At 38.5% G+C, this 22,477-nt stretch overlaps 1 protein-coding gene across 1 annotated transcript in view; it reads right to left on the bottom strand.

Moving 5' to 3' along the window:
• LOC150109438 (P2R1A-PPP2R2A-interacting phosphatase regulator 1) overlaps positions 1–22,477 on the bottom strand; it is a 208,785-nt gene that overhangs the window by 149,189 nt on the left and 37,119 nt on the right. The window contains exon 2 of the mRNA XM_090413162.1: positions 21,521–21,669. Within this exon, the coding sequence (XP_090269288.1) occupies positions 21,521–21,606 (86 nt within the window). The 5' untranslated portion in view covers positions 21,607–21,669. The remainder of the gene's footprint in view (positions 1–21,520; positions 21,670–22,477) is intronic.

Genomic DNA, 22,477 nt, shown 5'->3' with positions numbered 1-22,477 from the left:
TCTGGACAGGAGACAATCTGAACAGAAATCAAGGAAGCTTAATAAATTCACCATGTTTAGCAGAATTCAACTTCGCAAAAAAGTATAAAATGTGATCAACAAACAATAACTAAGACTCCATGCACTTGATGTTATGCATCATTTCAATTTTAATTAAATTAACTGTTGTTACTCCATTTTTTTTAGCATTTAATGTTAGTGTACCCATTTCTTGTCCTGAAGAAGCCAGACAGACTTAAGCTGGCGAAACTTGTCGACGATTGTATATATTTATAAAGAACTATGATCCACTAATAAATCCAAAAGAAAATTTCTCATACTTATGTACTGGATTTATTTAGAAGTATCACACTTGCTATAATGCTCCATTGACACCATATAACTGTAGCGTTTTGAATAGCTTTTCTTTTGCTACCTTGTCATATGCTTTTTTGCAGGCCTACAAAACTTAAATAACAGATCTTTGTTATATTCCCATGATTTCTCAACTATTTGTCATAAAGTGAAAATCTGATCCTGACAGCCTCTTTTTGGCCTGAATCCAGCTTGTTCTTCACCAAGCTTCTCTTCCACAATGCTTCTCAACCATTTATCAAGTATACTTGCAAGATTACTTGATAAATGGTTGTTTCATTTAGCAATTTTTCAAAATAATTACTCCATACTTCAAGGATATCTTTTTCTCCCGTTTTCATGTCACCTTTATCATCTCTAATTCCTTTTATAGCTCTTTCCTCCATTCTTTCCTTTTTCCTTCAAAAATTTCGAAAAGGGGACATTTGCTTGAAAGACTTGCCTCACTCTAATGCCCTGTCTTTTTTTTTCAATGATTATAAGCTGGAAGCTACTAATGCAAAAAATGCCAATGCAACTATTGAAGATTTAACAAAAGATCTTAATTCGTTGTCATCGATCATCCATCACCATTTGCAAGAACTTGTAATAGTGTCTAATCTTGGCAAATGGGTTCCTCACAAATTGACGAACAAATGTCGAAGAGAGCACATCACCATCCCCACTGCCCTTCATTCTTGAGAGATTCGATCTTTGTTTTTGAGTAATGTAGTCACCGGTGATGAAAAGTGGATACTTAAGGCATGTGGTGAGGTTGTCAAGATAGAAAAATCAGCACTCCATGGTGGACACAGGAAGTTAAAGAGGCAGTGAAGGAAAGAAGAAAGCATATCAAAAGTTCCTGGCAAATAAGTCAGCTTTTACTCTTACAGAATACAGAGACAAATGTAAGAAAGCTAAACAGTGAGATGATAAAGGTGACATGAAAACGGGAGAAAAAGATATCCTTGAAGTATGGAGTAATTATTTCGAAAAATTGCTAAATGAAACAATCATTGACAGCACAGTAGTAAAAAACATTGACCAGGTCTGTAATCAGGAATACTTGAAGTAGAAAAAGCCATCAAATGCTTGAAATATGGAAAGGGAGTCCTCACAGCATAGTTCAGAAGGCCTGGACAGAGGAACGAATTCCAGATGATTGGAGTATAGCTCTCGTAGTACCCATAGATAAAAAAGGGAAATAAAACTGAATGTGAGAATTACAGAGGTATATCCCTACCGAGTGTTCGTAGTAAGATTACCAGGAACACTCAGTGGCATATTTAGGTATAGGCCCTGGCCTAGAGCGGCAAATTTTGAGGGGCGGCAGAAATTTCTGGGCTCTCATTTTTGTAATTATATTTATATTACGAATTTACAACATAAATAGGTTATGCATGTAAATCAACATGTTCATTAAATATGGGGGGGGGGCACTTTCTGCTGGCCTAGGGGTGGGAAATACCTAAATACGTCACTTGCTGCTAACACTGTAAAAAATGAATGAAAATGAATGAAAATGAATGGAATTCCTTATAGTGAGGCCACCTCAGCTTAGTAGTACTTATAAAGTTTTAAAAATTCATGTTTAGACAAGCTGAGACATATTTGAACAAGAGTACAGTATAAAAAACAACCTCACTTTTGGGATGACCTGATAAATCAGTTCAAAGCAAAGTGTGATAATACTGCACAAATGTTGGGCAGTACTTGGCATGATGTTTAGGGTCTCCCTCGATGAGTCTAAGGACTCCATAGAGTAGCCTGTAATAATAATAATAATAATAATAATAATAATAATTACTGACTTTTCGCTTGACACTTAGTTGAACAGGTGCACATGGTCACTAATGAGGTTGATGGATGATTGACAGCTGACAAAGAGAGTGTTCGGTACCAAGGGTAACAGAAAGAGAAGTTTGAGAACACAGACCAAAGAACTTGAGAAGTTTGCTTTAAGGAAGTTTTTTTTGGAAAACTTAACAGTAAAAATAAATTAAAAGAAGATTCTGAAAAGGGAATCTTAGCAAGGTGAATACTTAAAAGTGAGACTGTCAACAAGTGAATGGTAAGCAAAATGAGATATTAACCTCCCTGCTGGCCGATGTGGATGAAATAGTGAGACCAAATTGCACTTCTTATCCATGTTATTCAATGGGTGTTAAAGAATCATATTCAGATTTAGCTGGACGTCTATACACATTGTGGCTGGTTGGAGGGGATTAAGTCTATTTGCATGTTTGAAGAAATACTAAATGAAAAGTTCCATCTTCTATCTCATGGACACTGGTGATATTAATTATTTTATCGGAACAAGTGATATAATTAGAAAAATAAAAATCTTAAACTGTAGATTGGCTTTAATGAAGAGGGCTCTACTTCGATACATTTTGTTCATAAAGTAGTAAAAGAAATCTCCCCCTGCCGTGGTAATGACTATTTTATGCATCTTGCAGTAAAACCGTCTCAGCTAAGAATATTATACTCCAATGAAATAGTGAGGATGGATGAAAATATGTGTTAAAATGAGAAAATACTGCATAGTCCCATGGAAGTTAAGAAGTTTTATATTTTGATAAAGAACTGACTCTAATGAATATTTATTGCTTATAGGAATTCATTATAAAAAAAAATCTTCATTCTAGCTGACTGTTTAAGCTCATGTAAAACAATCTATTATTAGAATGAGTCAGTGAGAGAATGACTTAATCCTCTAAAAATAAGGATATATCAAAGTATACTTTTTAATTTAGAAAGCCTTGGATCCAAATAGTTTTGCAATTATTTTTACTACGTATATAGTTTAATAATTTATCTTCAGTATATATATATATAGTATATATATTGGTTTTGAGTCAATCATTTCCTGGATTCTAAAAGTTAAAAAGTGCCAATCGGATTGTAAATTAAAGATGCCAAGAAGTTATATTCTTGGTTTAATCCTTTATCCAAGTGTAAGCAAACAAAGTTTGCACCTGAAGTCACTTCAGGACTGGGCCTCGGTATCCCATAATGCAAAGCACATATCTTTTCAAATGTATAATGCTATGAATTATGGGAAGGGTCACTACCCAGAATGGTTTTGACCTTTACTGAGGTCTCATCAGTGGGAACCAGACCAAGAAGTGATAAAGGTTGAAGTAATGCAGAAGTCATATTTCCATATACAAGTAGCCAAAAGGTGTCACACCTTATTACTAAAATACTCTGGATTAGAGATAGATGTTGAAAGTTTTTCCACTTGGTTATACTGGAAATTAAAAATGCCGAGAATTTAAATTCTTGGTTTAATCCTTGGTTTAATCAAGGAAAAGAAGGAGTAGCCATAGTATTCAACACAAAATACGAGGCTAATCTTCTTGAATGGCAGTCAGTCTCAAGTAGAGTAATGTGGGCAAATATGAGAATGGGGAACTGGACAATGAGACTTATTTGTGCCTATGGTCCCACAGAAGGTTCTACTAAGGTAGAAGTGGAGGAATTTTTTGAGGCTTTAGAAAAAGCAACTGACACAATGAAAAAGGAAAAGTTGGTCCTTGTTGGGGATCTAAATAGTAGAGTAGGAAATGATTGTGAGACATACAAAAATATTTTGGGAAAATTTGGAGAAAAGAGCAAAGCTAACAATAATAATGGCAAATATCTGTTGGATTTCTGCTCAGGACATGGACTGGTTATTACTAACACCATGTTCCAACATAAAAATGTGCACAAATTCACATGGAGAGAAGAGGCTAGGAATAAGAAAAGTCTCATTGACTATGTTATTGTTGATAGTGATGTTTTCTCCCTGGTGCAGGACACCAGAGTGTACAGAGGATTTGAAATTGGAAGTGATCACTATTTAGTCTTGAGCAGGATAAAATTGAATTTCATATTGAAAAGAATAACATGTAAGAAAGTTTTAAAGCGAATAAAAGTTGAGCAGCTCTCAGATGTAAACTGTAGACTAAAATACAGAAATATTATTGAAAAGAAAATGAAAGAGTTTGAGAACAGGAATCAAACCTTGGAGATTCAGTGGCAAACTCTGAAGGAAACATTGATTGATTCTGCCAGAGAGGCATGTGGTGAGGTTGTGTGCAAAGATAAAAAAATCAGAACTCCCTGGTGGACACAGGAAGTTAAAGAGGCAGTGAAGGAAAAGAAGAAAGCATATCAAAAGTTCCTGGCAAATAAGTCAGCTTTTACTCTTACAGAATACAGAGACAAATGTAAGAAAGCTAAACAGTGTGTAAAACTAGCTAAACAAAAGTCATGGGAGGACTTTGGCAAGAATATAGAAAATAAATATCAAGAAGGTGGCAAAATATTCTGGAGGTTGTTAAAGAAGCTTAGGAATGGAGGAAAGAGTGCTGTAAAAGGAATTAGAGATGATAAAGGTGAAATGAAAACAGGAGAAAAAGATATCCTTGAAGTATGGAGTAATTACTTTGAAAAACTGCTAAATGAAACAAGCAGTGATGACAGCACAGTGGTAAAAAACACTGACCAGGCATGCAGTCAGGAATACATATCCATACTTGAAGTAGAAAAAGCCATCAAAGGCTTGAAATGTGGAAAGGCAGCAGGAGTAGATGATATTCGACCAGAAATGCTGAAGTATGGTGGTATAAGAGTCTTACAGTGGCTGCACTGCATAGTTCAGAAAGCCTGGACAGAGGGACGAATTCCCGATGATTGGAGTAGAGCTCTCATAGTACCCATATATAAAAAGGGAAATAAAACTGAATGTGAGAATTACAGAGGTATTTCCCTACTGAGTGTTCCTGGCAAGATCTATGCAAGTATACTTGAGAAACGGTTGAGAAGAATTGTGGAAGAAAAGCTTGGTGAAGAACAAGCTGGATTCAGGCCAAATAGAGGCTGTCAGGATCAGATCTTCACTTTACGACAAATAGTCGAGAAAGCATGGGAATATAACAAAGATCTGTATTTAAGTTTTGTCGATTTGGAAAAGGCATATGACAAGGTGCCAAGAGAGAAGCTATTCAATATGCTGCAGTTATATGGTGTCAATGGGGCATTATATCAAGCAATACTTAGTCTTTATTTGAGTTGTGAGTCAGCAGTTAGAATTGAAGGAAGTACAGGAAGATGGTTTAATGTTAAATCTGGTGTGAGACAAGGATGTACATTATCCCCTCTGTTATTCATTATCTATATGGATCACATTATGAAGGAATGTGGTATTAAACCTGATATCAAAATTGGAGATGTTAATGTCAGCTCTTTGCTTTATGCGGATGATGTTATACTTCTAAATAAATCCGCTACAAGTCTGCAAGATTCTCTGACTAAATTGAATAGCTGTTGTAATAGATATGGTATGAAGGTCAGCAATAAAAAGACAAAGACAATGAAAATAGGCAGAATCATTGAAAATGTCAACTGTGTTGTGAATGGAGAACCTGTGGAACAAGTAAAACATTTCAGCTACTTAGGCACAATTTTTACTGAAGATGGTAAACTAAATATAGAAATAGACAACAGAATCAGCAAAGCTGGTATCGTGGGAAGTCAATTGAATAAATTCATATGGAATAAGAAAGAAATTAGTCGGAACACTAAATTAGCTGTATACAAGACTGTGTTCAAACCAATTTTAACTTATGGATCTGAGAGCTGGGTCAGAAGTAAAACACTTGACCAAAGACTAGAGACCGCAGATATGAGAGTCCTGAGAAAGATTAGAGGGGTGAACAGATGGCATCAATGGCAATATCATATTAAAAATGAGGATATTAGGAAAGAACTTGACATTGTCAGCATCCAGGAATGCGTTAGCAGAGCTAATCTCAGATGGTATGGTCACTTAAATAGAATGGGAGAGGAAAGATTAGCAAAACAAGTGTTCTCTGCCAGGTTGGCAGGAAAACGACCCAGAGGAAGACCAAGATATAGGTGGATTGATACGGTACAAAGTGCCTTAGACGATAGAAATATAAGATCTGATAATGTTGGAGTCTTGACAAGTAACAGACGGATTTGGAGGAAAATTGTAGATAGGAAGTTAGTAATGATGTAATTTTTTCATGTAGTACTGTCATATTCTATACACCCCTTGAGGGTACATGGCAGGAATTTGATGATGATGATGGTTTAATCCTTTCTTTAATTTATAGTATATATAACCAAGTGGAAAAACTTTCAACATCATTCTCTAATTCAAAGTATTTTAGTAATAAGGCGCGACACCTTTTGGCTACTTGTCTTGTACGAGGGTGATTTTAAAAGTTCTTGGCCTAACGATGAAAAAATAAATTTATAATTTCAAAATTATTTTTATTTTTCAACATAATCTCCCTTAAGACTAATACATTTATTAAAGTGATGCTCCAGTGCCATTATCCCATCCATGTAGTGGTTCTCAGTAGGGTCTGCAAAATACTCCTCTACACCTGCAATCACCTCTTGATTGGAAGAAAAACGCTGACCAGCAAGGAAGAGTTTTGATTTTGGGAAGAGATAGAAGTAAGAGAGACCAAAATCTGGGGAATAGTGCGTATGTTCCAACAATTCATAGTGCAGATCCCTTTCATCAGGTGCATTGTCCTGATGAAAGATGTTTTTTTTAATTAAAAAACATTTATAATTTCAAAATTATTTTTATTTTTCAACATAATCTCCCTTAAGACTAATACATTTATCAAACCGGGTCTTTTCTCAGGAATTTTTTTGTCTAGTCTGGTTAAAAGATTGGAATAATATTCCCCGGTTATTATTTTACTCTTTTCAAGATAATTAATAAACAAAATGCCTTAAGTAGAAAGTATTTTTAACTTTATTTTTGGGTATAGTTATGTTAAAGATACCAAGCAATTTTAAATCTGGTTTTACTCCATTTTTTTCCAAGTAAGCAAACAGACAAAATGTCAAGTTTGCGCCTGCAATTTATGCAAGACTAGCTGATCCCACAGGTAGTGCAAGACCAAGGCAACTTGTGGTAAAGGTGGAGCAAGCTCTGATCACTAATCTTAATATTTACCCTTAATGCCAAAACACATCTCCAAGAAGGGGATGTATGATGTTTTGTATTAAAGGCAAGGGGTCACTACCCAGACCGGTTTCGACCTTTATTGAGGTCTCATCAGTGGGAGCCAGGCTAGAAATACCAAGATTTAGTAATGCAGAGCTTGTAAGTATTTTACCAAGGATTCTTTAACATAACTATACCCAAGTTAAAAATACTTTCTACATCTATATCTCCTCCTGAGATTTTTATTTAATAAGGTTATAACACCTTATGGTAACTTGTTTTGGTAAAATACTTACAAGCTCTGCATTACTAAATCTTGGTATTTCTAGCCTGGCTCCAACTGATGAGACCTTATTCGCCAAGACGTGAAAGAGAGCTCCAGTTCCAGTTCGAAGAAGAAAGAACCTGTGCCTTCCAGTCCAAAAGAGGATCCAGTTCCCGCGGCCCGAAGAGAGAGCTCCATGCTCACTTTCTACAGAAGTACCTAAGCGTTGGTAAGACCTTTTTTCTTATTATTGGCTCTTTTACCCATTCCTTCTGCTATCTTTTCACTTGTTGTGAGGGACACCGGGAGTTCCCCGACCTCGCCCTCCTTTACCTCCCCCCCTTCTACAGCCAGTAGTTAGGTCTTCCCCCAACAATGCCGTTATTCTTACCCAGAACTAGAACGCTTGGCATCGAAGTCAAGCGGCTCCCAGATGAGCGGACGTTAGTGAAAGCTCTGATTGATACAGTAGGGGCAGAAAACATATACGGTTTCACACCGTACTCAAAAGAAAGATTCCAAATTGTAGTTAAAAATGACCAAACAAGAAGCAAATTATTAGAGGGTTTCCCCTGTGCGGGACAAACGATCAAACCTTATTTAATAGGGAGTTTACGGAAAACGTTAAGAATAACTAGATTTCCCTTGGAATACCTGGAGAATGAAGACAACGTCAAGAAATTTTTTAGCCAATGGGGCGATATTATTAGTATCAAAGCATTTGAACATGCTGATTACAAAGGCTGGAAAACAGGCGACGTTGAAATACAGATGGATATGAAAAAGGAAGTTCCCAACTTCATTTTAGTGGGCCAAACAAGGGTCATGGTTAATTACCCGGGTGTTAAAAGATTGTGTTTCCGATGTAACTCTGAGGGTCACCTAGGGGCAGAATGCCCAAAACTACAGTGCAGAAATTGCAAATCAACAGAGCACAAAATAGTAAACTGCACAGAAGCTTGTCTTAATGTGGGGACTTGAACCATAAAGTGGACACGTGCTTGCACAGAACACTCTCAGAAGCAGCTGGAGGGACCATAATACCGATCAGGGCTATACCCCTCGGTAAACCTGAGGTATCATCAGGGAGCGATTTTCCAGAGCTCCGGCAACAGACCGAAAAAGAAACACTAGCAGAAAACACAACCTCCATGAAACCTGTAACGGGTAAGACACCCAGGGCAACCCGCCACATCAAGGAAATAACAGCCAACTTCGAAACCCGCAGCAAAGAGGAAGAAGTTGTAACAACCAGCGCCCCAATAAAGCGCACAAGAGAGGCAGAAACAGAAGAGGCAAAAAAGGCTAAACAAAGCAGCCTACTCTCGTCAGAAGATGAAATGGACAACATCCAAACTACAAGCCAACGCGAAGGCACCCAGCCCCTTGAGGAGGCGGTAACAAAGACAGGAAACCTATCCCCAGTAGCGGACCAACCTGCAGAACCCCATTCACATATCTGCAGCACGGACATTTATAGCGTCACAGAAATGGAATTTCAAAACGACCTCGTTATGGATATTCCAAACAGCTCCGATAGCGAATCACAGGTGGAACATGTAGAGCAACAAACAGACAACACCCCCCCCTTCCTCCAAATACCAACATGGATTTTAAAATTGCCACTTTAAACACCAACGGTTTATGCAACCCCTTCGCACAAAGCACTGTCTGGAAGCTAATGTTAAGGTACAAAATTAATATCCTCCTGATTCAAGAAACCTAATTTTATAAGCATTGGGACGTGGAGAACTTCTCGAGAAGCTACCCAGTCACCAGCTACTGGTGCTTTAGGGATGCTCACTTGCGAGGGGTGGGGATACTAATTCGCCCCCCAATCGCGGGGGGGTTCTTCAACGTCCAGAAGGACGCCATGGGACGTCTAATAATGGTGGACTGGAAGTACGGTGGCCGTACCATCCGGCTTGTTGCAGTATACGCCCCGAACAACCCATACCACAGAAGCGGTTTCTTCTCTGCCCTTGAAAACTACCTCTTGGGAGCAGAATACCTAATAGTAGCAGGGGACTGGAATTGTGTGGAAGACACACGTTTGGACAAAGTAGGCGGGAACACAAACTCCGGAACCGGTGGAACCGCCGCTCTAAAAAGATGCTGTGTAAATTTTGATCTCGTCGATGTCTGGAGGAGGAATAACCCATCGAAGGTAGAAACAACGTGGTGCTGCGGCAAGATATCGATGAGACTAGATAGGGTGTATGTGTCCCAAAACTTGGAACAGTATGTTCAAAAGACACGTCACACCACAGCACACAACATGTCAACAGACCACAAATTGGTCATTTTAAAAATTACACTCCCAGAGGTTATGGAAACAGCCAGAGGTCATTGGAGACTTCCTCCTACCTTTCCCAGTCTTTTTAGCGACCAGCTACAGAAACTCTGTGATGAATGGACAAACATCAACTGGGACTGGGAAAACTGGCTGCACTTTAAGTGGAAGGCTAAGGAACTGTTTCAAAAATGTGGGCATGAAAGGGTCTACCAACAACGTAAACAGCTGAGGGATCTCTACAGGGAACTCGGCTGGTACCGGTCAAGCGAACGGAGCGGAGTTCCCTGCGGACATCTTATCAGACAGGTAGAAACAGAGCTGCAGCAAGAGCGGCAGAGTAGAGTCGATGACCTCGACTTTCGCACGAGACTCTATCTCAGAAATTTGGAAACACCCTCCGCCGCATTGTACAATCAACAACGGGTGGCAGCAAACGATGAAAGAACGATTTACCAGATCGAGGAGAAAGGCCAGATTCTAAATTCAACCCATGAAATACTCCGTCACTTTCACGTCACTTTTCCAGCAGTATCTCGGCATCTTCGCTGACCAGCAGGGCACGGATGACTTCAGTGAGTGGAACGTCAAACGTTTTCCCGAGCATCTTAGGGCCCTGCATGACAGGCCGATAACTGCAGCTGAAATAAAAGCCATGTGCAAAACGATGAAGACAAAAAAGACCCCAGGGCCAGACGGACTGGGGATAGAATTCTATAGATCTATCTGGGACCTTGTACTGCCAGCACTAGTAAAGATCTTTAACGAATTCCTCACTTTGGGAAACATCCCCGAGGAATTCGCTAAGAGCTATACAATCTTTATCCCCAAAAAAGACCAAGATCGGACCTTGTCAAATAACTGGCGTCCCATCTCCTTAACTAACCTAGACTATAAACTTTTCGCAAAAATCATCTGTACACGCATTAAGGGTAGAATAGAAAACATAATAACAAGTTCACAGGTGTATGGAATCCCTGGTAGATCTATGGAATTTAATCTCTTCCTGCTAAGAGACCTAATCAGACTGGCCAAGGAAAAAAATACCCCCTGGCACTTCTCTCCACCAACCTGGAAAAAGTGTTCGACAGCGTCAGCCACACGTACTTACAGGACACCTTAAAAAAAGTAGGCATAGGCCCGAGACTTCGGCGTACAATTAAACATATGTACGCGGAGGCCTCGACACAACTATCTATTAATGGGTTTCTGACAGAACCAATCCGTATAAAGAGAGGGGTTAGGCAAGGCTGCCCACTAAGTCCCCTTCTCTTTTCCCTAGCATTAGAACCCCTCATCCAAAGAATAGAGAACACTCCTGCAATTAATGGTATTCCACTGCCCCAAGTCTCCAAACAGTGCAAAATAGTAGCATATGCAGATGATGTAGTGGCCACACTCAGAGACTCTGAGTCTATCTGCATCTATCTTGACATACTGCAAAACTTCAGCATAGTCAGTGGTCTCCGAGTTAATACACAAAAAACCAAAATCAAAAATTTTGGAAATTTCCATAACACCGGACTTCCCTACGGTTTAGCGCTGCATATGCAGCCACTAACAATACTAGGAGTTCCCTTTTCTGAGTCGCTAGCTTTACCAGTTAAAAAATTACAGGAAATAAGTACGGAAAAGATAAGTCTATTCAAACCGACCTTTTTCTCCTTTTATGCCAGAGCCACAGTGATAAAAACAATCATTACCCATGCTGATGCACACAGTCAATATCACAGGCATCACACTGCTACAAGAAAACCAATTATCCAAAAAACTCATAGATTTCTTCTGGAATGAAAAAAAACACGAGGTTAAAAAACAATACCTGCAACTAAAACATGAAGAAGGGGGTACGCTCTGCCTGATCTCAAAAGCTTGCTTTATGCAAATACATTCAAAACCGTACGGAAGGCCTTAAACTCAAACCATATTTCAGGCCTCCTAATTAGATATTTTATAGGACTTTTCCTCCCCCTCTTTGGAACCACGGACTATGCTGGACCCCGTGCAAGGGTTGTGCCCAAGTGGTACCGCACACTAGTAAAATCACTCACAGTACTTAGAGACAAAGGAACAGAAATCCTCACACACAAACTCAAAGCAGTATACTGGGATTTCTTCCAACTCTCCAGGCGTGATACACCAAACCTCGGGACAAACAATGAAATTCTCTTTAAAAACATCAAGAATAGCTGGGGACAGCCTTTTCATCGGGATCTGGCCTGGCGAATAGCTTATGGGTGGCTCCCGGTGAAACAGGTTAAATCTAGGTACGTACCCAGTCCGTGCGATCCCTTTTGTGATGTCTGCCGGGGCATGGAAACGGTGGAGCATTTCTTTTATTTTTGCCCACCAGCCCAACGCGTCTGGCAAAGACTGAGCACAGCACTGGGAATCCCGATGCTATCACTAGAAGAGGTCATACACCTGCAATTCCCGCCATCATTCAACAAGACCCAAAAATTCGCCATTTTTTTAATTAACATCTTAAAGTATCACATCTGGAAGGTACGGAAAAAATCCCAGGTACGGGACGCAAATTTAATGTACGCAGGAATAAGGAAAGGTTTCTTTTTTTATCTTCCTAAATTTCTTGCGCAAGAGAGACATCTACTAGGCGACTTTAAATTTGTGAACAAATACTGCAAACCACCGAAAATATGCTTTCTTATACAGGGACGCATCAAGCCCTGTATATTTCTTTAGTATCTCCAAAACTCCACCTAACTCTCCCTAGGAAAAATAACAACCACTTTGTTCTTCCTTGCCACAAAGCTTTCGCTGGCACGGTTTCCTTTACTCCAAATAAGGGGGGTAGATCTGAGAACCCGAGCTGCGAAGGCTTACTGCGAGGCGGTGCTGCTCCTTGTGAGCGGCATCTCCCGGGCCAGTCTTCTACCCCATTCTAAGTCCCAGTGGTACCAGGTCTGTAAGTTCCTTATTTTGTTCCCTTTCAGTTCAACTGACCGGACCTTAAGTCCTTTAATTTTCATGTAATTTAAAAAAATGTTCTAACTGAAAATACTGTTTTCAAAACAGGTCAATGGATCTCCTTCATAGATAACTGACGAAATTATTAAGGATAAATTTATAAGTGAACTTTAGTCAAAAATTTTTATGGTTAAATTTTCTTTTTTTTTTTGAACAGATAAAGTGAGAATATGTGTCACAGACCAATTAGCCATATAAGGCTAAACAGGTTGACTGAGGCCTCTTTTACCTCCTACTATCCTACTCTATCTTTCATTATTTTCCTCTCTTACTGTTTGCTGACCCTCAGCATGCTTTATTCTCCAAAGGCCTATGATGAGAGACATGAACTCCCATTCGACCTCAATAAAGGTCGAAACCAGTCTGGGTAGTGGCCCCTTGCCTTTAATACAAAACATCATACATCCCCTTCTTGGAGATGTGTTTTGGCATTAAGGGTAAATATTAAGATTAGTGATCAGATCTTGCTCCACCTTTACCACGAGTTGCCTTGGTCTTGCACTACCTGTGGGATCAGCTAGTCTTGCATAAATTGCAGGTGCAAACTTGACATTTTGTCTGTTTGCTTACTTGGAAAAAAATGGAGTAAAACCAGGTTTAAAATTGCTTGGTATCTTTAACATAACTATACCCAAGTTAAAAATACTTTCTACATCTATATCTCCTCCTGAGATTTTTATTTAATAAGGTTATAACACCTTATGGTAACTTGTTTTGGTAAAATACTTACAAGCTCTGCATTACTAAATCTTGGTATTTCTAGCCTGGCTCCCACTGATGAGACCTCAATAAATGTCGAAACCGGTCTGGGTAGTGGCCCCTTGCCTTTAATACAAAACATCATACATCCCCTTCTTGGAGATGTGTTTTGGCATTAAGGGTAAATATTAAGATTAGTGATCAGAGCTTGCTCCACCTTTACCACGAGTTGCCTTGGTCTTGCACTACCTGTGGGATCAGCTAGTCTTGCATAAATTGCAGGCGCAAACTTGACATTTTGTCTGTTTGCTTACTTGGAAAAAAATGGAGTAAAACCAGGTTTAAAATTGCTTGGTATCTTTAACATAAAAATGCCTTAAGCAAAGCAAAACAACAGTGCCAGGACCTTTCCTGCTGATGGAACTGACTTCTGTCCACTGTTTTGACTGCTGTTTGGATTTTGGTGTGTAATGGTAAATCGAAGTCTGATCCATAGTAATAAATCAATGCACAAAATCAGTTTTATTCTTATTAAAACACTCCAAGCACTGTTCAGAGATTTTCATGCAAGTGTATTTTTGATCTGCTGTGAGCAAGCGTGGCACCCACTTGCGCAAAGTTTTTTCATTTGCAATTCTTCATGCAAAATATATCCTACACGTTCTTTTGAAATGCCTATAGTCTCAGCAATTTCACCCACTTTCACTCACCAGTCATCCAATAGTCATCAATGATTTCTGGTGTTGTTACACTTTTTGGACGTCCTTCATGTGAATCATCTTCAAGGCTGGTACAGCTGCGTTTAAACTTAGTAGCCCATTTCTTAATCGTCAAAAACGAAGGAGAAGATTGCCCATAAACTTTTATGAACTTCGAATGAATTTCTTTTGCTGTTATATCTTCTTTTGCAAAGAATTTTATAACCGCACGATACTCAATTTTATCCATTTGAAGGGATACAGACAACACTTTTGTTTCAGATAGCTGTATAAAACAAACTACTTAATAGAATGACTTCCAGTTTCACATGGATGCTTATGACAGATGTACCAACTTAGAAAAAAAAAATCTTCTTGAGTGTTGCTATCTATGGTCGAGGCCGAGAACTTTTCAGACCACCCTCGTGTATAGAAATGTGACTTCTGCATTACTTCAACCTTCATATAACTTCTGAGTCTGACTCCCACTGATGAGATCTCAATAAAGAGCGAAACTGGAAGTAGTGGCCCTTCCCATAATGCATAGCATTATACATGTCCAAAAGGATATGCACTTTGCATTATGGGATATAAGGTAAGTGATGTGAAGTCATTAGTCTCTGTATACGAGTTGCCCAGTTCTGAAGTAACTTCAGTAGCAAACTTGTTTGCTTACACTTGGATAAAGTGTATTTCTAACTTTATTTCTCAGGTGACAGTAATAAGAAAATAGCAACATTTTTTAAATATGCAAAAAAAATAAGGGATTTAGGGAAATCATCATATTTCCATTTGTTTAATTATGATTGTTAATTAATTAATAATTGGAATGATTTGAACTGGTAATTAGCTTACAAAATTAACAATGCATAAAAGATATTAATTAAAGGCAACTTTAATGAATAACTTCAATATTTTGGCAACATCATGTTGCCATCTTCAGGAACATAAAAATATGGCATGTGCATGCAGGCACTAACAAAAGCAAATGAGGAAGAAGGCAAGAAACTAATATTGTTCCTAAAGTCCTAATGGTGCCCTCTGACGGGTTAATTGGGTTGTCTTGGCCGTTGGGCTGAAGTTCTCATAATGTAAGTCTCCCAAATTTGGGGTAGTTTCATGCACCCAAATTTGTTGAGGTTTGGAAAGTTTTTTAGAGCTGCTGATGATTCCTTGAATAATCTTTCGTACTTGAACTTGCTGCGGTGTATCATTTTAGTTTTCTTCCAACAAATTCTATGGCAGGTATCTAAGGCATGGTCTGCCAGCCCAGAGTGGCTGTACTGGTAAAACCAGATGTAATCTTTGTGTTCTGAAATCCTGATGTTTGCTGTCCTGCCTGTTTGCCCAAAGTAGGACAATTTGCAGCTGCAAGGGACCTGGTATACACCAGGTAGATCTAGGGCAAGTGGTGTGTCTTTGGTAGAAGACTGGCATCCCTTATCTGCTCTACCAAAGACCAACCACTTCCCCTAGACCTACCTGGTGTCTTGCAGCTGCAAATTGTCCTACTTTGGCCAAACAGGCAGGACAGCAAATATCAGGATTTCAGAACAAAAAGTACATCCAGTTTCACCAGTACAGCTACTCTGGGCTGGCAGACCATGCCTTAGATACCCGCCATAGAATTCGTTAGAAGAAAACTAAAATAATACACCACAGCAGTTCTAAAAAACGTTCCAAACCTCAACAAATTTGGGTGTATGAAACTACCCCAAATTTGGGAAACTTACATTATGAGAACTTCAGCCCAATGGCCAAGACAACCCAATTAGCCTGCCAGAGGGCACCATTAGGACTTTAGGAACAATATTAGTTTCTTGCCTTCTTCTTCATTTGCTTTTGTTAGTGCCTCCGTGCACATACCATATTTTTATGTTCCTGAAGATGGCAATGTGATGTTGCCAAAATATTGAAGTTATTCATTAAAGTTGCCTTTAATTAATATCTTTTATGCGTTGTTAATTCTGTAAGCTAATTACCAGTTATGTATGACCAACGTATAAGTCTTGCTACTAGAAGAATGATTTGAAAGGAGACAAAATGGCTATGAGAGAGGATTTGAAGGAATTACTTGAGGTAGCAAAAGAGAAGAGTGAGACAGTTAGGATCATAAGCTTGTTGCCGCAGTATGACAGTGAAGAGTATAGAAGGAGGGCCAAAATTGCTAATGACTTTATGTGCGAATTATGAAGGAGTGATGTGGAATTTGTGGATGTGTGGAGTGAATTTGATGGGCAAAAGGATTTATATAAGATGGCTGGTTTACATTTGAATGGATTTGGTGCACAGAGACTTGAAAAGATGTTGCTGAATGAAGTGGATGTGCAGAATTAGGGAAACCAGAGTTATTAAGGTGGTGGTGGGGAGTAGATATGCAGACTTTAGGGAGACAGTTGAGTGTATGAATGCGTAGAATATGCCTGAGCGAGTACGAAGGACAACAAATCAGAATGGGATAGTTAGTACAAGGCATCAAAATAGGGATGGGACAAATGGGCTTCTGCAATTCATGTATACTAATGCCAGAAGTATTAGGAACAACAAGGAAGAATTTTTGGCCTTGGTTGGCACTTCCACGCCACAGGTTATTGGCATTAGTGATACATGGCTGCCAGAAGATATTGGCTATTGGGATTGAACGTGAGGAATATGGTGTGTTCAGTAGTGAAAGGAAAAATAAAATGGGGGGAGGAGTTTTATTCATGATAGCTGATGAGCTGCAGCCAAGGAGAAAATGGAACTACAGGATAGAGAAAAGAGCACATTTGAGGCTATTTGGTGTGAGACTGAGACTAGCAGAACAAAATATACAGTTGGGTGCTGCTATAGACTAGTTAATGGAATAGATGGTGGAGATAGTATGCATAAGCAAATAGAAGAAATGAATGGAAGGAGGGTAATTGTTATGGGAGATTTCAATTATGGTAACATTGATTGGAAGGAGGAGAGGACACATGGGAGGAAGGATTTGGATTTTATGCGGTCATTAAGGAATAACTATCTGCGACAGCATGTAATGGAAAATACTAGGGGTCAGAGAGTGCTTGACCTAGTAATTGCATCTGAGAATTTGGCTATAACGAATATGACCACTTTCCCACCAATTGGTAAGAGTGATCATAGGGTCTTGACTTGGGAGGTGGCAAAAGATGTGGAATTTACAATTAAGACAGGGTACATGTGGAATTATCGGGCTGGTAAGTATGACAAGCTTAGGAGTTTGATTGGTTCAGTGCCATGGCATGTAAAACTGCAAGGGCTGGATGTTGATAGTGCATGGGAAGCAAGTAAGAAGTGTTTGCAGGAGGCAATGGCTGACTGTATACCTAGTCAGAATAATAAATCAAGTAGGGTTTAAATGGATGAATAACACCATTTAACTCATACAAGGCTAAAGAGAATCCCAAACAGTTTTTTCGATATGCTGCAAGTAAAAGAAAAAATGTATATGGGAGAATGATTTTAAAGAATGCCGATGGTAGGGAGGTAACTGAATCAGTTGATATAACGGAATTACTAAGCAAGCACTTTGCAAGAGTATATCATCCAGGTGGTGACATTGCAGGAATGAATGAACCAATAGCTTATATGGGAATTGTGGTGAATGAAGTGGAGGTGAATAGTCTATTACAAAACCTCAATATCAATACATCTGTGGGATTGGATGGAATACTAGCTCCTGTCATACGTGAAGCAGCTAAAGAATTGTCATTGCCCTTGACCATTTTGTTTAATTTGAGTCTCGGGTCTGGGTTAGTCCCGAGGGGGGAAAGAGGGGAAAATAGCTCCACTGCATAAAGGAGGTTCCAAGACTGCTGTTGTAAATTACAGACCGATCAGCATATCAGGAATCGTTGTCAAGGTCTTGGAGAAAATAGTGATGAGGAAAATACAGGATTGGATAGATGAAAATGGGATACTGTATGGGGGACAGCATGGTTTGTGAAGGGTAGATCATGCTTCAGTAACTTGCTCAAGTTTTATACCACAGTGACTGCTGAACTGGATAAGTGCTTACAGTGATTCTACTGGACCTTGCTAAGACCTTTGACAGCATATCACATGGAATTCTAATCAGTAAACTGCATACGGGGATGGATATAGGGTTGGTGAGATGGATAGGAGGGTGGTTGATGGAGAGATATCAGAGAGTGGTTTATTCAGGAATAGAGTCCAAAAGACGGTCTGTGACTAGTGGTATGCCGCAGGGTTCTGTTCTTGGACCACTACTGTTCAATTTGTTCATTAACGATATAGGAAAGGATATGAGAGGAACTGTTCATTTGTTTGCTGATGATGCAATGTTGGGTACAGCAATAGTGAGTGCATAAGATATCAAAATTTTGCAGGATGATTTGGATAGTTTGGAGGACTGGGCTAAGGAGGATGGATGTCAATTTAATGTGGCAAAGTGCAAGGTTATGCATTTTGGGGTGAAAAGATTAGCAGCAGTATATCACATTGGTGGAATCATTCTCCAGGAGATTGACGAGGCCAGGGATTTGGGTGTGTCGGTGGATAGGGAGTTAAAGTTTAGGGGACACATCCCAAAAGTGGCTAAATCAGTTCATCAAAGTTCATCTGCTTGTTAAAGTATTTTTCAGCAACTTGGTTGCTGAAAAATACTTTAACAAGCAGAGACAAACAGATTATTGTTCCTCTGTATTGAGCCTTGATAAGACCCCCATCTAGACTACTGTGTCCAGATATGGGCGCAGGGGTTCCTTCTTGATGGGGAGGAGGTGAAGAGGATCCAGAGACGAGTGACCAAGATGATAACAGGTCTATGGAATGAACCTTATGAGAACAGGTTGAAGATTTGTGGGTTGCAGAAATTGGTTGATAGGTGGAAAAGGGGTGATATGATTGCGACATTCAAATTACTGAAGGGTTTCTATAAGATTAATTCAGAAGATATTTTTGAGAATAGGACTGGTGGGGCGGACTAGGGCCATACATGGAAGCCGGGTAAGAGTGTGGTTAGCAAGGGTGTTAGAGCTAGGTTTTTTACTTGGAGAGTGGTGAATGAGTGGAATAAGCTGCCAGAGTCTGTTGTGGGTGCCATGACTGTGAATGAGTTCAAGGAAAGGTATGATAGATACTGTGTGAATGTCGAATAGTTGTTCTTGACGTGATGTTAGGACCTCCCTCAATGAGTCTATCGACTCCTTGGAGTTGCCTGTAATAATAATAATAATTATTATATTTCATAAAAAATTATTGGGCAGTCAGAACATTCTTTAACACATCCTCTTTATTAACCACCTTACCCGCCATTATGGATCAAATATCCTCATACGCTTCGTATCCATCCTATATTTCAATGTAATATCAATGGTATTACAATTTTAATGCACTTTGCATCCATCATAACCTTGACGTCTATAGACGTCTTGGCTGGTAGCATGGTTAAGAGACTGAGAATCCTGCAACGTTCAAAAGTTTGCTGATATCGGAATTTTCAAATATGGAAGAATTAGGGCCTAACATTTTTTAAAAAATTCATCAGTGCATTCAAGGTAAGAGGGATTTCAAAGTATTACCACGGACTTTTGTCTGTGGTAATAGCAAAAAGTGTTGGGGGGGGGGTGATTGGTTGGTTGATTTGAATTTATGGCCGAAGCAACTCAGGCTATGAGGCCAATGTGTTATGCCTGTTAATTGCATGTATTCTAATGACCAGTTTGCCTGTTTCGTGGAATGAAAACCCGGGGGGGGGGGGTTTCATTAGGATTTAAAGTGGCCAATGGTATACTCCAGGGGTTAGTTCTTGGTCCACTGTTTTCAATCTGTAAATTAATGATATCAGAAAGGATTTGACAAGAGACATATAGCTGTTTTCTGATGATACAAAGATGTGAATAACATCCCTAAGCACTTGCAAAATGATTTGAAGAGGCTGGAATTGTGAGAAAGTGAAAATAGAGTTCAATATTAATAAAGTTATGCACTTCAATGTGATGAGATCTCCAATGGAGTATCGTGTTGGTGGGATCATTCAAGAGGAAACTGATTAGGCTTACAATCATGGAGTTTTGATAGAGAGGAAGCTGAAGTCAAAGGATCATATAACAAAGACTGCAAATACAATACAGAGAATAATAGAAATGCTGAATAATGAATGCTGATGCATATGAATAAGAAAGTCATTTTTACCTCATTATTTCTGATATGACCTCACCTGGACTACTGTGCACAGGAAGTATTAAAGATTACTGTAGAAGGCAGATTATAGGGATAGACTTAGAATGTATGAGACTGCAGTTGACAGCAAACAGAAGAGAAAGGAACTTCTCCCTGCCTTCATTTCATAGAAGGCAAGGAGGGAACAAGAGAGCATCTTTGGAAGGTAAAAGGAATAGTCAAGAAAGTAGCGATAGCTAGAATTTCTCTCTCACAGGGCAATGTGTAATTAGAATAACTTATATTATGAGGTGGTGGGTGCAAATAGTGTGAATGAATTCAAGAAGCTTCTGTGAGTGATATGTAGCCTCCCTTGATAAGTCCCTGACACTCTGGAAGTCTCATCAAGCATTCAATTTGCAAAAAAATTACCTTTCTATTACAGGTAATACCATAATAAAATGTAACTGAATGCCAATGCTTCAAAAAAGTAAACAACAATATGGGTGAAAGATGAGTTTCACTATAATGACCTGGAGATTTTAATCGCACATAAAAGTTTCCAATCAGAGACTAGTGAAAATTACTGGACATGATTAAAATAAATAGAAGTAATTTAATTGCAATAGTAACTTTCAGTGGATACATCACTCAGCTGCAGATGTGTTACAGAATTACAGATTATTGTTACATGCATTTTTTTTGTCAGGATGGAAAATGTTTTGTAATTTTTTTTTTTTTTAACTATATGTGCTTTTCTTATTCTGATTTTATATTAATTTAAATAAAAGTTTCAAATTATGAACATATGGTAAGCAATGCAATTTTGTAAATAAAAATATGCACAAAATAAACTATGCAACAAAAAAAAAATGATAGCACATTTTTTTTTTTACTACAAGAACAGTATTTTTTCAAAGAAAGGAAAATAAAATAAAACATCATGTAGACAAGTGGACAGATGCTAATATCTTTTTTAACAGCTACAAAAGCTTAAACAGCGCTAATCATCATTGTGTTTCTGCTAGTCAGAGAAGTGGATAATCAAGAGATTACTATATTAGAAATAACAACATGAACTAGAAATAAACAATTATTAACTCTCATAATCTGCTAAATCTAAGTCAGTAACTTACCTTGAACTTGTTAAAACATTAATCATTGGGGCACTGCTGGATCGTTTTAAATTTGAACCACTTAGAGCTGGAGGATCAACATCCATGATAGTATATAGCAATTAACATTTGCATTAAGTCTTATCCTTTCTTGTCTTGATGCTAAAAATCTTGAAGGAAAGGGAAAAAAAAAAAAAATCAAAATACAGAAGAATACATTATGCACAAATGACAGTATCTGGAAAATTAGCTATTACAGTCAGCACAATCAACTGTCACTATAACAATAGCGAACACATATAAATCAAAAGAATAGTATAGTGCAGTGTTTCTCAACCTTCTTTCATGCGTGTCCCATTTTTTAATATTAGTTTTTGTGGTGCCCCCCACCTTCCCCCCTTTCAATTCTTGTGTTGAGACACTGACAAAACCCATAAACATCAGCAAAACAAAAAAAAAACTAGGAATTAATTAAATTTTTTAAATATTCATACAAATTTAAATATGTCATCAAATCATTCGAAAATCGTATAGATCTGGCATCACTGCACAGACCATTGAATCGTCTTGAAATGTTACTACCGTCTTGAAATGGGAAGATGGTAGTAACATTAACAGTGACCAACAGTGAGAAGTTGATGGCTGGCGTTATTTTACTTCTGTCACAACGACTGTGATTCTTCTTCTTCTTTGGTGCATCAATCCGAAAATTGGTAAATATAGCAGCACATCACAACATCCTGTCTACATGGTATAAAAACAATCTTTTCTAGTGTAGAAAAATTGATAAATTTTTAATTCGACATAAGCAGTATCTGATGACTGTGGAGCATCGATGTTAACAAATTCAGGTTCACAGAATATTACTCCGTAAGTAAAATCAAGAAAGTATGCAGTAGAATATTTAGATTTCAGTTTTACAAAGACTACTGTGTGTTATTTGTTGAAAAATTTTGGTGGCTGATAGCATGAAACTGA

Source organism: Typopeltis vanoorti, chromosome 2, assembly GCF_054136105.1.
Source record: "Typopeltis vanoorti isolate ZY-2024b chromosome 2, IOZ_Tvanoo_1.0, whole genome shotgun sequence".
Lineage (NCBI taxonomy): Eukaryota > Metazoa > Arthropoda > Arachnida > Uropygi > Thelyphonidae > Typopeltis > Typopeltis vanoorti.
Note: the sequence above shows the minus strand (reverse complement) of the source record. Positions and strands in the feature narration are given on the sequence as shown.